The sequence below is a fragment of the Vicia villosa genome, linkage group LG6 (assembly GCF_029867415.1).
Source record: "Vicia villosa cultivar HV-30 ecotype Madison, WI linkage group LG6, Vvil1.0, whole genome shotgun sequence".
NCBI lineage: Eukaryota > Viridiplantae > Streptophyta > Magnoliopsida > Fabales > Fabaceae > Vicia > Vicia villosa.
The window spans coordinates 161,479,081-161,496,251 of record NC_081185.1 but is presented as its reverse complement, the minus strand read 5'-3'; the positions used below and the strand labels follow the sequence as shown (position 1 = coordinate 161,496,251).

General features: G+C 32.0%; 1 protein-coding gene across 1 annotated transcript; it reads right to left on the bottom strand.

Moving 5' to 3' along the window:
- Positions 1 to 14,151: 14,151 nt before the first annotated feature.
- On the bottom strand, positions 14,152 to 16,287 carry LOC131613032 (E3 ubiquitin-protein ligase RHF2A-like). Its single transcript, XM_058884756.1, has 8 exons — positions 16,196 to 16,287; positions 16,028 to 16,098; positions 15,779 to 15,913; positions 15,637 to 15,683; positions 15,462 to 15,524; positions 15,254 to 15,362; positions 14,766 to 15,151; positions 14,152 to 14,685 (listed from the first exon to the last, which is right to left on the bottom strand). Exons 3-8 carry the CDS (start codon positions 15,902 to 15,904, stop codon positions 14,394 to 14,396), a joined length of 1,023 nt encoding a protein of 340 aa, XP_058740739.1. The 5' UTR covers positions 15,905 to 15,913; positions 16,028 to 16,098; positions 16,196 to 16,287; the 3' UTR covers positions 14,152 to 14,393.
- Positions 16,288 to 17,171: the final 884 nt, after the last annotated feature.

Genomic DNA, 17,171 nt, shown 5'->3' with positions numbered 1-17,171 from the left:
AAAGGAAAGGAAAATAAGGACTAGTATTGTTTAACAGGCTGTAAAATGGGGGCCACACGGGAACTGATGTGCTGTTTTGCTATCATTTATACATCACACTATTGTAGTCTTTGTTTCCAAGCCAAGCCAAGCCACGTTCCCTTTTTCTATTTCTTTTCAGTTAAAAATAAAATCACAAAATATTTCGTTAAATCAACTCAATTGATAGATATTCAATCAGAGCCGAGAATTCGAATAAAGTTAATTAAAGTCATTAGGCTTCTAATTAAAAATGTACTAAAACACAGCCATTAAAAAAACACGAAGAAGTAATTTTAGTTGGAATGATTATGTTATGATGATTATGAATGTTGCATTCTGAAATAGGAAGGTGGGATGTTAATTTATTAATCTAAAGTTTTTTTGTATGAGAAAGAGGAAAAGTAAAGTTTATGATAAAAATAATGATAAAGGAGCCGAGCCGAAACGTGAATGTAATGTGTTAAAGATGGTATGCTGGCAGAGTGTCGGTGTCGGAGACAATGAATGAAAGGAAGGAAGATACTTAGAATTGGGCTTCATTTATTTGTTTATTTTATTTACGCTCTATTTTTTTAAATTTTGACTGTGACCCGTGATTTTCAATAAAGGGTTTGAGTTTTTATTTTCATCTTCCTCTTTTTACGGTAGTTCTTCTATCAATTTTTGTCACCTTCACTTCCTTTTCTCTTCAATTACAATTTTGTTTTCTCTTGTAGGTTTTCCTTACCTAAAAATTAGCCTTTCTCCCTTCATTTAAAACATTTTTATTTAATATTTATTTGTATATTAAGAAAATTTATTTATAATTTGTTATTAAAATGCATATTTTACTAAATAAAATCAACTATATTAATCAACTTTTGTCATAATATTTACGTCATAATATTTTATTAAAGATTATATTTCTATCTAAAACATTAATTTAGAAATCTTTTTAATAATTTCTTTTATAGTCAATATAAATTTTTCATTTTTTAATTATTTGATGTTTCTCCATCGAATCTACTCGCCTACTTTACCACATAATTTATAAAACTTTTCTCTACATACTCAAACTATCTAAGGGTCTGTTTGGTAAGACCCAAAAAAGAGCTTTTAGCTTTTATCTTTTAACTTTTCAGCTTACATTAATAAAAAAGCTCTGTTTGATAATGCTAGTTTAGCTTTTAACTTGTAGTTTTTTTACTAACTTTTAGCTTTTTTATCAAAAGCTATTTGAAATAGTTTTTAAGCTTGTAGCTTTTAGCTTGTGACTTTTTTTTTTCATTTATAACCTGATTACTTTAATAAAATATTATTATCCTTAATAATTAAAATGATCATTTATGTCATTTTGTATCTATCAGCTAATGAAACAACTAATTTACCAAACACTCATGTTAGCTTATCAGTTATTAGTCACCAGCTAAAAGCTACCAGCTATCAGCTACCAGCTAATTTTACCAAACAGAGCCTAAGTCTATTTTCCAACATTTTCTTTACTATAAGCATTACCTTAACACTCTTTATAATATTTTCATTTATAATCTCATCATGCCTAGTCTTACCACACACCCAACACGACAACATCATATCTGCTACACTTACTTTATTTTCATGTTGATTTTTAATCGCACCACATTCTATCCCGTACAACATCACATGTCTTACCAAAGTCTGGTAGAAATTTTTTCTTTAACTTGAGTGGTATCTATCGCCACGAAAAAAAATCAGAGATTAAGTTATCAATTAACTTAACTCACAAAGAAAAAGTCGCCGCCAAACTTTATTGTTTCCAAAAAAGAAAAGGAAAAATATCGATAAAACCCAACAAAAGAAAAGATCTGGATACGGGGGTTGATTATGCAATGGGAAGGTATTAGCACCCCTCACATCTATGGTACTCCACAGGAACGTTTTGAAAATATGCGCTTTTAAGGCTAAAGGGTTAAAGTTTGTAATAGATTAGGAAGATGAGAAAAAGAATTATTTTTATTTTTCTGTGCTTGGCAAGACGTCACATCTTGTTCCTACATACCCCTTATATGCAATAGGGAAGTCAGAGCATTTGTAGTTTTGCTCAAAAAGAAAACAAGGCAGTTTGTTTGTTTGATTTTAATGCAAAAGATATTTCATCGCCTTCGAGTGGAAAACACCATTTGCCAACCACAAATATGGGGGAGTGTGAATTTGCATCATCTTGATATGAAGAGCTTTACTTGGATTGACGCAATAAGCATGTCTCACATTCAAGTGGAAAATACCAACAACTGCAACCACAACTTAGGGACTTAGGGACTTAGGGTTTGCATCACTGCAAGAATTGGACTAAATACTCTTCCTTTATGAAAAGGTTTTAAAAGAAAGAATGCACAAAGGTACAAAAAGAAGTTTGAAGAGTTTTTGTTCTTTTTACGTTTTTGAAATGGTTTGAATATGCTTACGTGACTTTAGCATTTATTTAAGAAAATATATGATTATCACTTAACAAAGTCAAGGTTTATTATGAAAGATTTTAAGTTTGACAACAAGAATGTTTTGAAAAAGAGAGAAACTTTAAAAAATGAAGAAGTGGAAGGAGATGAACGGACTATCCTAAAGCATAAAGATAAAAAACGTGAAAATAAAAGGTCTCATTGTAAGGTAGCCCAAGAGAAAGCCTTTGTGTGTGCAAGTGAACTAACTACAAAAATGGAGAAAGCATTTGAAATTGGTTAAAATGAGCTTTCATTTTAATTTGGATTTAGCCACAAAAAGCGTCAAGCAAGCAAAGCATATGATCAGATGAACTCTAAATCCTCTGGAAAACCAAGTACAAGATGAAGTTCAAGACCAAAAATGTATCAGATGAACATTAAGATCACAAAGTATCAGATGAATCCCAAGTTCAAAAGTTCAACCGTTTATCATAATAAAGGCCAAGTTCTCATATGAAAGTCCAAGGTCGAGATAAAATTTGAAGTTCTCAGATACAACCTCCAAGCAAAAGAAAGCCTAACATAAGTCCAAAAGTCCAAACTCCACAAACATGGGATAGTAACATCAAGTCCAGACAAGATTATTAAGAAGTTTTTTAGGATTTTTGTCATATTTAGATGTTTTTGGTCTTTTAAAAAGCAAAAAAAAAAAAGACAAAATAAAGACAAGAAGCATAAACATAATGACAAGTAATAAATGACCTGAAATATAAATGGCAAAAATGATAAATGATATTAAGTGAAGGTGCATAAAAGTAAAATTAGCACAATTAATATGGTCAATTTAGTGTTAATGTTAATATCAACCGATTCGAGAAAATTTAGTGACATGTTAAACAATCATAAGTGTACTTATGTAGAAGTAGCACTTATATGAGGTCGGCAAATAGCAATTTATGTACCATACGTGTTAGATAAATGGTAGAAATCATTCTCCTAAAATAAAGTAGTACAAGTCAAAAGAAAAGCAAAGAAAAGAATAAGAGAAGTGATCACGCACAAAGGCAATGGGATGAAATTATTACTTCAATCAAACTTCTTCATAATACAATGAGATAAAACTTATCATTAATCCAAAGTACCAAAATAATCAAATAATCATTTAATGATAAGTTTGAAATGATGAAAGGTAATTCAATCAAAGTATTAATTCAAAGTCTAAATGAACAAGATGAAACATCAATTAACCACGGTTAATCAAAGTCAACACAAAGGCCAACACAAACAACCAAGCCACCAATTAAAAACCAAAAGAAAAAGATAAATAGAGGTATTTAAATCATTTTTAAAGGTTTTAAATGAAAATAAAAGAGAAAATGCACAAAATGCATCAAATAATCACATAAAAAGGTAAGAAAATTTTGAAATGTCAGAAATATTTAAAAAATGTTTGAAAATGACTAACATAAAATTCTTTTAAATCAATTAAAAGAAAATTAGAGAAAAAAATAAAAATATTTAAAATCATTTTTAAATTAAAAAAAACATATGAGGTAGATAATATTTTTATAAAATCATGGAAAAAAGGCTGAGTAAAAAAAATATTTAGGAGCTATTTTTAATTTTTTTTGAAAGAAAATAGAATTTAAATGAATTAAAATAGAAAAAGAAATTAAAAAGCAACGGTCAAAATATGTGTCAGCGCATATTTGGAGGAATTCAAACGTTGGCACCAAAGTGCGCATAGTGTTCATCTTCAACCTCCAGCTACTTTGATTTTGCATAAACATGAACTAGTTGTTTTAAGCCATAACAACACATGATTAAGCTTCAACTAACATCATCATTCATGTCTCTTTGAACAAGAACAATTTATTTAATCTGGGCAAAGAGAATTTACAGAAAAACGCAAGAACCCTAAAACTTCAAAGTAAAATTAAATGGAAAACAAGATGAATAAACTCCAAATAGGTGAGGGTTTGGCATCAGGGAGCCAAGACGAAGAGCGTGTAACTTGTTTGAGTGAAATAGGAACTCCTATCTACCTTTTCCCAAGTGAGTTTAAGGTCTAGAAATGGTGGAATCGAGTAGAGCTTTGCAAGAGGTATTGAACTTCTTTAATGCTTCAGTTAGCTTCAAATGAAGACGATGAAGCTTTCTAGACAGAGATTTGAAGTTCAAATGAGCTAAAATTAAGAGAGTTTCTGGTTTTTGAAGGTTTCGTGAGAGATTTTTGCAGAGTATTTGAGGTTTTTCAAGCTTGAAAATGAAGGCAATATACTCCTTTATTTATAAGGAATAAAGTGAGGTCATGGTTCGTGTGGAATTAAGCTTTAATCGTGACAACCAAGTTGGAAAATTCTAGATCCAAACCGTGTGAAAAATTGGTGTGAAATGCGTGACTTACTGAGTGATTCAAGTCCTTTTGTATTGTACCAAATGTGTTTCATCATAACAAAAAGGTTTGCACATGTGAGAGTGACCCCAAGTTAAGTTTTCACACGTTTTTTAAATTACAGGTCATGGTTTCAGACAAAGCTCATGTCACCATGTTCATGCTTAGGCTAAGTGGAATTGGCTCATGCGTTTTGTGATTTTCTTTTTGCCAATGATCTTTTAATGGAGTAGAACATAATGCAAAAATAATGGATTCAAAAAAAATGCTTGATATAAAAATGGCAAGCTTGAGAAGTTGATGTTTTTCCACTGAAAATCAGGTTGGGCATTAGGTCAAACATGTCATGAACTTGGTTTTATGCACAAATGACCTGAAATCTAATTCCAAATTTGAGGTACTTAGAGGCTGAATTGATATTTGACCTTTGAATGAAAGTTTTAGAGGACATTAAGAGGGACACTTAGCCTTAAGAAGAGCCCATAAAAGTTGGAAATTTAGAAAGTTATGCACTTTTGACCAAATGGTATGCCATTCTCGATTTTAGGTCAAACATCCATGCACCAACTTGCCATTTCTTGTGTTTTCTTGCATTCTAAGGAATAATGATGAATAAAAAAACACCATATGAAAGAATTTGAAAGGATTTAATGGATCTTGATGATTGTTTGAGAAAAGTATGACGGGTCACCATCTGCCTGTCATCCTGACCCTTAATCTCATCAACTACCGTCTAGACATCGTCAACAAATGCAACATTAGGCTCATCATATGGATCTTTGGCCCTTCCATCACCTCTAGCTCCTTTACATCAGATCGTGCAGGATGTACGAACTTGCTAATTCATCTACCTCCTATGAGAATCAATCGGGGCTACCTCTCCTTGCCCAAATATACCAATTCTCGGCTTCATCTGCCTTCGCATGAACGCTCGGTGAAACTCTATCAAGCTGCCTAGAAGAAATCATCCAGTCCTTTCCTCTAGTCTTCATTGCAACAAAAAAAAACAAAGAAATATGAACTACCATATTTTTTTAAAAAATAATCGATAATCAAAATGGCCTTCCTAGATTTTTCAAAATATCTGGTTAACCATCTCGACATTTTCTTGTACCGATATTTTTGAAAGTTTTGGTTCCTATATGCAATTTTACCAGACTTTTCAAAATAATTGGTAGGAATGCATGCATTTTTTTGGATTTTTCAAAATGTCCAGTTAAAATGCATGAGAAACATGAGTTTTTAAAGGATTTAAAAACCAATAAAATGCATGAGAAACATGAGTTTTTATTGGACATTTATAAAATTCTAGTAAAAATGCAACATATTTTTCCTGAAAAATAGGGTATAAAACTAAAATTGCTAGTAATATTGTATACTTATTTTGAAAAAATGGTAGTTGGTTCGACAAATATGGTAAAACACACAACTTTTTGAAAAATTTGAAATGTTACAAATGAAAAGTGAAGCAGGTTTTCAATATGCAAGGGTAATATAGTAAAAACAACATTTTAAGGGTGCCAGATATAGGTGAGGACGGTAGAACAAAATATCAAAGAGTGGGGTATCAGACTTGACCTAGTTAGTCCAAAAATAAGTGTAATCTATTATAAATGGATAGAGGACAAAACAACACAAATATGCACAACTCTAGTTAATCCATAACAAATAAACAGTTAACATGATCGCAACCCAGCAAACCCATGTACGGGTACAAAACCAAGTTACAAAAAAAGACGAAGAGCAATAGTTTGAGATTCTTAATCAAAGTTCAAAAGTTGGCAAATAGACCAACCACCAACACGAAATTCAATCCACGTACCATCAACTCCTGCCATAACAACAACAAGAATACAAACCCATTTCGAGCATAACAATATGGAATTAAACATTAAGAATGAACTAGATAAGACCACTACCTCTCCTTACAATGCAGAGGAGGGAACCTAGAATCATAGTGTCATACCCCAAAATTTGCCCTCATACATTTGCAAATGTCATTTTATTTCGAATAAGTGACGTAGCACAGTTGGTAAGAATTTGAGGTTAAAAGGTACATGAGCGAGAGGTCTTGGGCTCGAATCTCACTTCTAACATTTCTCCTTTTTTATTTGTTTTCTAATTTTAATTCAACTTTATTTCCATTATTCAAAAATCATAAAAATTTCATTTTTTTTTATTATTTTAATTTAATTTTCGCACTAATTAAATATGCATTTTTTAAAATAGTCAATTTTCACTTTTATGCATTTTTTAGTCAAAAAATCACCAAAAATCACAAAATATTCAAAAAATCCAAAAAAGAAAGTTTTTTTTATCTTATTTGTTCTATTAATAGCCCTTTTTCATATCATAGGGAGCAAGTCAATCTCATTAAATTATTTTGATTTAATTTCTTGCTAGAATTAAAACAGATTAATTTTTTGGCCTTGATTTGATTCATAGATTTTAATTTTCCTTTTTTACTTAACCTATTTTTTGTGTATAAATAGTCACTCTTTTCACACATCTAAACACAACAATTCTAACCCTTACTCTCATTCTCTCTCTTTTCACAAACACAAAAAATATTTTCTCCTCCTTCTCTCTAAGATCAAACTTCACTTTCTCTCATGAATATCATAACAACTTCATAGCTTATTGAAGAACATCAAGAACACTTTCAAAAAAACTCAAGAACTTATATCTTCCTCTCACCGTAGAACCGAGCGGTTCAACCTCCGCCGAAGACTCCACCGTAGAACCGAGCGGTTCAACGTGCATCTTTCCTCCATAAACCGCCATCAAAGCCCTCAGGCGGTGTTGTTTATTTTTTATTTTTATTTTTTCTAGCTTTTTATTGGTTCAATTGATGGCCATGATTATTGTTTTGAAAGTGTTGTTTTTCTTTTGATTTGATTTTGTTTGTGTGAATGGAGAAGAGAGAATACATATAGGGAAGAAGATGAAATCACATGGAAAATAATCTACCAAAGACGTAGAAGAGGAAAACAAAAGAGAAGTGGAACTCAGTCAGAACCACCGAATCAACCGGATCCGCAACACTCCTTCACGCCTTAACCGTCGGCGATCCATCCACTAACACCAAAAGCACGCTGGCGCAGCTGGTGGCATACAAGCGCCAATCACCTTCCCAACTCAGGTTCGACCCCTAGGTTTACCCTTTCTTTTTGTCAATTTTTCCTTCTTTCTTCTTTCTCTACAATTTTTTTTATTTAATCTATTTAATCACATAATTAAAATCAACCCATAACTAATTAGGACTAGGATTAGGGTTTATACTATTAATTATTTTTTCTTTCACCTTTTTGTTTAATTAATTTAATTTTAGTAATTAGGTTGTTTAATTCATTTAATTTCCATAAAATCATAAAATCACAAAAATATTTAATTTTAATAGTTAATTTGATTTAATTGTCTTAACATTTATTTTAATTGACTATCATTAGGATTAGATTAGATTTTTTAATTAAGACTAAATTTCAATTTAAAATTCAATTAGATTTGATTTAATAATTAGATATTTTCTTCAATAATTGATTAGATTTAGGATATTTATAATTTAATTTAGGATTCAATTAACATTAACTTAAAATATTTTTCTAAACATCAAATCTTTTTCCTCCTCTTCTTCAAATATTTTCTCGATTTCTCAATTCGTCTGCTATTTACTTTCTAGCCTAATTTTTTATAATTTATGTAACTGCTCCTGGTTTGTAATAGTAATTAGGATTTTTATTTCCGTATTTTATTATTCTTCGTAGTTTTTATTATGTAACTGCTAAGGTTTGTAATAGTTAATTAGGATTTTATTTTCCGCATATTTTTATGTAACTGCCCCAAAGCCATGTAATAGTTGTAGGTTTACTTTCTGCTTTTATTTTTCGCATTCCCCGGGTTTTTTGGCTATGTATCCCCCTCCCCAAAGCCTTGTAATAGCGTAGGACTTTTAATTTCTGTTTTTATTTTATATTAACTGTGTGGTTAGTAAATAGGGAGTGGCAAGATAAAAATTGAACATAGCTCACCTTATATACAAGATAAAATATTTGAACTGAATCACATGATTGTTGCACCCACACACCTTTAAGGTAATCCTTCTTATGCTGCCTTTCGATTATAATAGTCAAGTCCCTTCGAACATAGGGATACCTTAGCAAATGCTGCCTTCGATTCTAAATCATCATAGTCCCTCTGATTTAAAGATCATGGTTCCTTCGATGTTGCCTATGATAAAATGATCTCGTCCCTCGATGTTGCCTCGATAAATGATGATAGTCCCTTCGAATGCTAAGGTGTCCTTACATGTTACCTAAATGACTATTATATCCTGCCCTAAAGACTTCCTACCCTTCTATGGTATGGATAGCCTTAAGGCGAACGATGACCCTCGATGACCCGAACATCCAATGAAAGGACTACCTACCCTTCTTATGGTATGGATAGCCCTTTCAAATGAAAGTCTTAAAGAACAAGAAAGATCAACTTAGGGTAGGTGCTTTAAATTGCTTACTCACTATTCAAATTTCAAAATATTTTCCCACTTCTTTTCAAAGAATCTTTTCAAAAAGGCTACGCTTATTTACAAGCTAAAGTCCTTATCAAAACCTTTTTTCCAAGTCACACACTACACTTCAAGCATTTCAAACAAACAAACAAAGTGAGATAAGCAATTAAGAGCCCATGGATAACCATGAATACAAAGGGTGCTTACACCTTCCCTTTGTATAACTTACCCCCCAAACTCAAAGTCTTTTAAAAGGTCTTTTTCTGTTCTTTTAGCCTTTCTAATTGGATAAAATAAAAGTCGGTGGCGACTCTTGCTATCAGCAACATTTTAAAAAAGGTCAGTTCTCCCACCGTATTACACATAGCATAATACAACGACTATTGTACGAACTAAGACACAAGTTACCACCGACATCCATAAAGATATAGAGCAACACAATTGAACGACCTTTATTATATCTTGAAGAACACCAATAACCTTGCATATGCAATGGTGGTAGGTTGGAAAAGTGAGTTAAAGCTTGACCATTTGAAGAGAAGGAGAAATATGACCCATAAAAGGCACCCATGTCCATAAAGAACACATAAATAAAAACATGAAATCCAATGAGGAAATCCAACTAGAATTTCAAACAAACAAAGTGATGGTGGGAAAAAGATATCTAGTAAGAGGGATAGGACGGTGCCATCAAAATCTGATATGTGATGTGCAACCATATATAAATCCAAACAAAAAGAGACTTAGTTGTGGTGAGAGGGATAGAGTGACAACGCCGAAAATTAATATGTGATATGTAACCTCAAAAGGGTGAAAAGGTTAATTTGAATTGACAAAAATATTCCATATCTTTATTATAGATATTTTCAATTTATTTTATTATTTATTTATTAAAATATCTTACTTTATATTTTTAAATAAAAATATTACTATGATTCAAAGAAATATATTGTTCTTGTGTAAAAACTTAGTTAAGGTTGAGCTTTCCCTTAGAGGTAAGGGAAGCCTTGGAACACGATGTTGTTACAAATGCCTTAGGGGATTTGGAAGCAGTGTACTATACACTTTGTTCCAAGAGAAGTGTCTTGCTTATCCCTCTGAAGGGAGCCTCTTTTTATAGCATTTATTTAGCCCTTAGAACCTCATTAAAGAGGCATCGTTTAGACTTCCATCGTTACATACGTTTACTGCGTCTTTAATGTACAGTTATGAATGATGCATTCAATCATCAATTATAGTCGAGCAACATGTAACAGTTTAGGCGTTACACCCGAGCTGAGTTTGTGACCCCTCACATGCCCTAGTACGCGACCTATTCATGTCAACCGACTACTGCCTACCAACCGATTAATGTACCCGGATGTCGTCTAAGAGCAGTACCTGACGGGTTTATATGATACCCGGCTACCATACCTTATCCAACTAAGGTACATGAATGCTTCCTAGAAGTGGACTTCGGCCATCTTTAGGACATATGCCCTTGTACCCAATATTCGATCTAGGTCGCGGCCTACAAACATCCCGAGTATGGAACAAGCCCCCCGAGCATGAGTCCTTGTTCACGAGAAGATGTTCTCGGACATGAAGGTCTCAGATGTTTTTATAGCTGTTGCAACGTGTTAGCTGAAGATGGTAGGTTGTGTGTCTCGCGGATTTTTAGGCACTAGCAATGATGACTTTTATGGGAAGTAATATAGGCAACTATTTGACTAGCCCTCATCATTGCTTTTAAACCCTTTATAAACTCTTCTCTTGACATCATTTCCCACATTACTCTTCGTCCAAGTCAATCATTGAATATTTGTCATAGTGTTAGTTATGGTTTTAGAAAACATGTTTCTTCATATATAAATGGTGGTATTTATGCAGTGGGTAAAATTGGGCCTTCCTCGCCTTGGACCTAGGGTCGACCCATAATAGTTTCTCTAAGGCTTGCTATGTTGAGGTGCATGGGAAATCTTCCAAGGATTTGGGTCAGGAACATCTAGCTGTGATCCAATTTTGAGAAGTGGATGAGGTCACTTTGCACGTGGACATAGGTATCTAGGTTAGGGTTTGAAACTCATACTTAATGCACTCGAGTGCACTATCATCTGGACCGTTGATTTTTCACTTTCTCTCAACTTTCATTTTATGCCACTAATTTGTTTATCCCTTCTATTATACGAAGGTTACTTTGACATTTGAAACAACTTTTTCGTCCCCTTTTATACTTGACGTTAGCATTCATGTGACCCATTTATTTTTCGTCTTCAACACTTTGATGATCCTTATTTCTTGCCATATTTCCTCCTTGTTATGATTTTCAACTTGTCAAGATTTCCATGCATTAACTGGTCTCATTTGCTCATCTTTTTGCTTAAGTATCATTGTCTAACCCTTTCCTTTTGTTTGTTGTTTTATCCCCTTAAAACATAAATAAATCAATAACTCTAATAAATGCAAACCTAGGAGATGTGGCTGAGAACATAAATAAATCCAATGTGATGGTTCTCTAGTATCATCCATTTATAAGAATCTTGACCTTCTATATGATGAACCACTAGGAATTGATGGTCACAATTCTAGGAAATGTGGCTGAGAACATAAATAAATCCAATGTGATGGTTCTCTATTATCATCCATTTATGAGAATCTTGACCTTCTATATGTTAAACCACTAGAAATTAATGGTCACAACTCTAATTTTGTTTTTTTAAGTGATAGTTCTGGGTCTAGAGGAGGTTCAGTTGAAAGCGAAGATTATGCTCTTAGCTCTTCTCAAGGGGATGGAGAGGGGAACTCTCGTAAACTGGCTTATATGGAAGTGGTTGATCACCTTGTCTCCTTCCTCCAAACCTATAACGAACTATGCTCAACCAATACCGCCCAAGAGGAGAAAAGTCTTATATACTTCGCCAATATATTTCAGGGTGGCGTGTGTCTAAGACCCTCTTAATTTCTAAGTAGAATTATCTTTTACATGCCAGTTAGGACAAAATGGTGAGAATTGGACATGAAAATTTGGTGACACTACTATACATTGGGCTCTTCCACTTGGTGGATCCTGACTTAATGGGCACCATTTTTGTTTTTAATTATGCATAAAATATGGAAGAAGCTCAAATAAAAGTGGGCCCTTCTTCGAATTGATTTGTTTCTCACATTGATGATGGAAAGAAGATTTACAACCATTTCGATAAATGTTTTGTCCCTTTATACGAGTGTCTCTTCACTAAGTTGAGACTCATAATGATGTTTTGGATATTTTGGAATTTCCAATTAGTTGCAAAAGTTTTGGATGTAATGGGTGTTTGAAACCAAACATAGTGAAAATGGTGATATTGAGAGCTATAAAGTTATACTAGTAGAAAAAATTATAGTCAAAGAGAACAAATTGATTACAAAGAGACCTTTTTCACTTATTTATGCCAAGGATGCTTTTTAGGTTGTCATGGCTTTCATTGCACATTTTAATTTGGAACATCCTAGATGGACGTGAAGAGAAATTTTTTGAATGAGGGAGCTTGTTGAGGATGTCTACATGGCTCAACCTGAATGCTTTGCTGAAATAGGAAATAACATTTAGTTTGCAGGTTGAGGAATTATATTTATGGATTAAAAATGAATTCATACAATCGTACTTGAAATTTGATCAAGTAGTCACTTCTTTTGGTTTCAATGAGAATACCTCCAATCGATGTATTTATTTAAAGACTACTGAAAATAGTTAATATATTCTTGTGCTATATGTCCATGATATTGTTTTTATTAGTATCAACATACATCTTTTGTATGTGACAAAATTTATGCTTAATAGCCACTTTGATATGAATGAACTTAGTGATTATTATGTCTCAAAGAGGATACATCAAAAGGATCTTCAAGAAGTTTAATATGTTGTCTTGCTCGCCATGCATTGCACACACCTAATCAAAATGATTATATGTTATCCAATCAACATTATTCTCAAAATGATAAAGAAAAAATGTAAATGGTAAAAGTCCTTTATGCTTTTGTTGTCGATGGTTTAATGTATGGTCAAGTTTGAACGTATTCGAGTATTATTATTATAGTAAACTTGTTAGGAATGTACTTGAGTGACGTCATTGGAAAAATTTTAAGAAAATTCATGTGATATTTCCAGGGAACTAAAGATTATATATTCATATAATTAGTCTAATCAACTTATGGTCATTGATTAATTTAATTCTAATTTTGCCTATTACCCTGACGATCGAAATTCTACTTCTACATTAATTTTTATGATGGCAGATGGATCTATTTCTTGAAAGAGTGCTAAGAAAACTCTTATAAATACCTCTACCATGGAGAAATTCTATGTCTCTTGATATTAGACTACTTGTCTATCTATGTAGTTGAAAAACTTAATCTCTTGCTTCAAATTTGTTGAAAGCATATCTCAACCACTTATGATATAGTGTTGTGCATTTCTCTAAAAATACTAAGACCTCTTAAAGCTCAAATCATTTTGACGTCAACTACTTATTTTTCAAATAGAAAATCCTTGAATTTTATATTTTAATTGAACCTTTTCTATAGAGAACATGCTGGTAGATCAATTAATTAAGGGCTTAACTATTGCAATTTTTCAAAGCATGTAACTAATATGGATTTAGTTAATTAATTTGATATCATAATTAGTGGGAGTCTAAACTATGATATTTAACTGAATAGTTATTATATTTATAAGAAGACATTAGTTTTATAATCATATCTTACATCATTTTTTATAAGTGCTAACCCCACACCCCTTTCAAAATACTTCTTTTTACTATCTAATTTATTTTTCATCCTATAATATACTCCTTTCAATTTTGATATATTAAACATATGCTTTAAAACAAACCACAATCTATTATGTATAGAAAACAAAATAACTTAATTCAACTTTCCTTCTATCATCCTACAACCTTTGGAGTTGGATCATCTTCTACTCTTTTGGTTCACTTATTTCTCCCTTTTCCAGTCCAATGGTTAATTGACACACATTACACTTTCTTGTTTCCAACATGATAGGTGCATTTTGAAAATGAGATCCCAGAAAATGCAATAACAAGAGAGAAAAGGAACTTCAATTTGAATGTGAAATAGTAGAAGAAGCACTTGTTCTATTATTATTGCATGAAGAGTCTTCTCCTTTAGTTTCAGCACGGTTAATTTTTCTTGAATTTACCATAGAACTATCCTGCAAATGATTTGAAAAAGAAGTATCTACAACTCTATTATTCATAGATTGTGATACACTAGCAATTCCAGGGTTAATCTTTTTTCTTGCATCTAAACCGTGTTCTGACATGCAAGAACTTCGAGAGAATAACCTTTCTTTCCAATCCTTTGTACCCTTTGAAATTGATTCTTTATACCTAAGTAACATGACAATGTATTACACAATTTTTCTTATAAAATACAAAGTTCAAAGACATGTAGTATATAAGAAAACTACCTCATCGATAATGCATTAAATTTAGACCGCAAAGTATCTGAAAATGATTGAATTTCTAAGCCAGTTGTATCAGATCTAGAAGTTTTAGAGCTTTCATTTTGATATTGTTGTGTTTGTTGTAGTGGTTCATCTTCATTAGATGTTATTTGATTAGATTGACTACTCATATGAATGGCATTTGGATTGTCTCCTCGTTCAACACCTAAACCAAAAATTGATGAAGGTGCAACTTGTTGATTTGAGAATAGTAAGAACTGATCATGATCATGATCATGATCATGATCAAGTTGTTGAATTTCCCTCCCTTCCATTTGAGCAAGACGGTGTCTTCTTTCGATTGATGCAACAATTGCTAAATTTTGAAGTATTCTCTCTTCCATGCGAAGCTGTAGAGCGAGAAAAAGTGCTAATATAAACTAGTTTTTGAACCATGGGATGCATAAAATGTAAGAACGCACAAATAAATTCTTAATAATATGATAACTTACACTTTGAAATCCAGAATTTCCAATAGAAGGGTGATGAAAGGTGTCAACATTTCTTGATGGAGTTTCCCTCCATTTCCTCTCTTGCTCTACTCCCTCAAACAATTCTTGTCTGTCATGAAACACACAGAGATTGATTACATGATAAACGGATAGTTAGAACACGAGATAGATAATGTAGATCTTGTTTATAGTAAAGTTCATAACCAACCCGGTAGGATCTTTCAAGCTAATAGGTTGCCAACACATAGGACACTGAGAGCTTCTTTGACACCTATAAATAAGATCAGGTAGCAATTGCTTCAGCATATGAGAGATACGAAAGAATAACTATAAGTATTAATTCAATAGATACATTAATGGAAAATTGATGGACATTAAAATACCATTCAAGAACGCACTGTAGGTGAAACTCGTGCCGGCAAAAAGTGATCTATAATTCAAGAGAAAGATAGAGAGAATAGGTAAGAAAATATTGTTCAAATGACCTATACATATATTTGTAAAATATATAAAGATGAATATTACAGTTGAAGGATCATTATCGTTGAACTCTTCAAGACATATACTGCAAGCATCATCCGAAGATTCTTGGATGCCTCCTTCAACAAAGGCTGCAGCTGATGTCATGTGATTTTCAGCCTTATTTTCCATCTTTGGATCCTTTGGTATGTTAGGAGATATTCATTCACAATTATTAGTCAAAACTAAATTTCATAAGAAAATTTATAATAATAACCAAGGATGAAAATTTGATCAAAATTCAGCAAAACATACCTCTAATGAAGGGAGATAAATTAAGGGTTAGGAAGGAAAGGGAACAATCACCAATCAACAAGAGAATGAGGCTGGAATATAAAGAACATAAAAGACAATATTATTAATTGTGTGATAGAAATGAAGAAAATATATAAATATAAAATGGATGAAGATTGTTTTCTTTACCTTGATAAACCCTTCTTCCCTCCCTTTCCTGTCTCCACAACGTTAGGCTAGCAACAACATGAAAAAACTAACTAACTAAATTTTTTGTTCTTTTACCTTTAAATATATAAACCAATTCATTTTTTGCCGTTCTTAAGAAAACAAATTTATGCCTATAAAACACTATTTTTAGAATATGTTTAATGAATATAAATTGGTGGTATAGAGAAGTTTTGTATTTTTTTCAACTATATTTTACAATAATATTTAGTAAAAAATTTAATAACTACACATCAAAATTATCTATGCCTATGGTATTGAAATTTTTTAGATTATGTTTAGGTTATAGTTATCTATGTTTATAATATAAATTATAGATATAGAAATTATGTTTAGAAAAGTACCATATTTCCTTATAAAATAGACACTAGAATAGTAAATTTTCAATAAGTAAAATAAGATAAGTTATGGTTACACATTTGATCAATATTTGTTCCTTTGTTTTTAGTATCTACACATGTTCTTATAGAGAATTGAACGAAGTGGACGGTGAATATTCAATATAAAAATTATTTTTTAAAAGAATACTTGTTTCCTCAAATCAAACATCGCAATTTGCTACTTTTCTTTGCAAGAATTAGATAATTTGCTTTCATGTGACATTGTTTTCTACATTCGAAACTCTTAGAGTTTGACCTATAACTCATCCTTATAAAACCGGCTTGTAAGATGAGGGGTGTCACTCTATATAAATTCTCTCAAGACTCGATCTCCAACCAATTTGGAATTTTAGGATCTTCCTAACACACCCTCTCACGCCCAATACTCTTTTGGGCTATGCTCTATCTCCAACCAATGTGGGACTCTAAAATATTTCTAACAGAAACATACAAAGTTCTAATTTGATGTAGAAGCATCATTTTTCTTGCAATATTTTCTTCTCTTACCAAATTTTAAAATTTTGTCATTTTGAAGAAACTTTCCAAACCTTTTCACA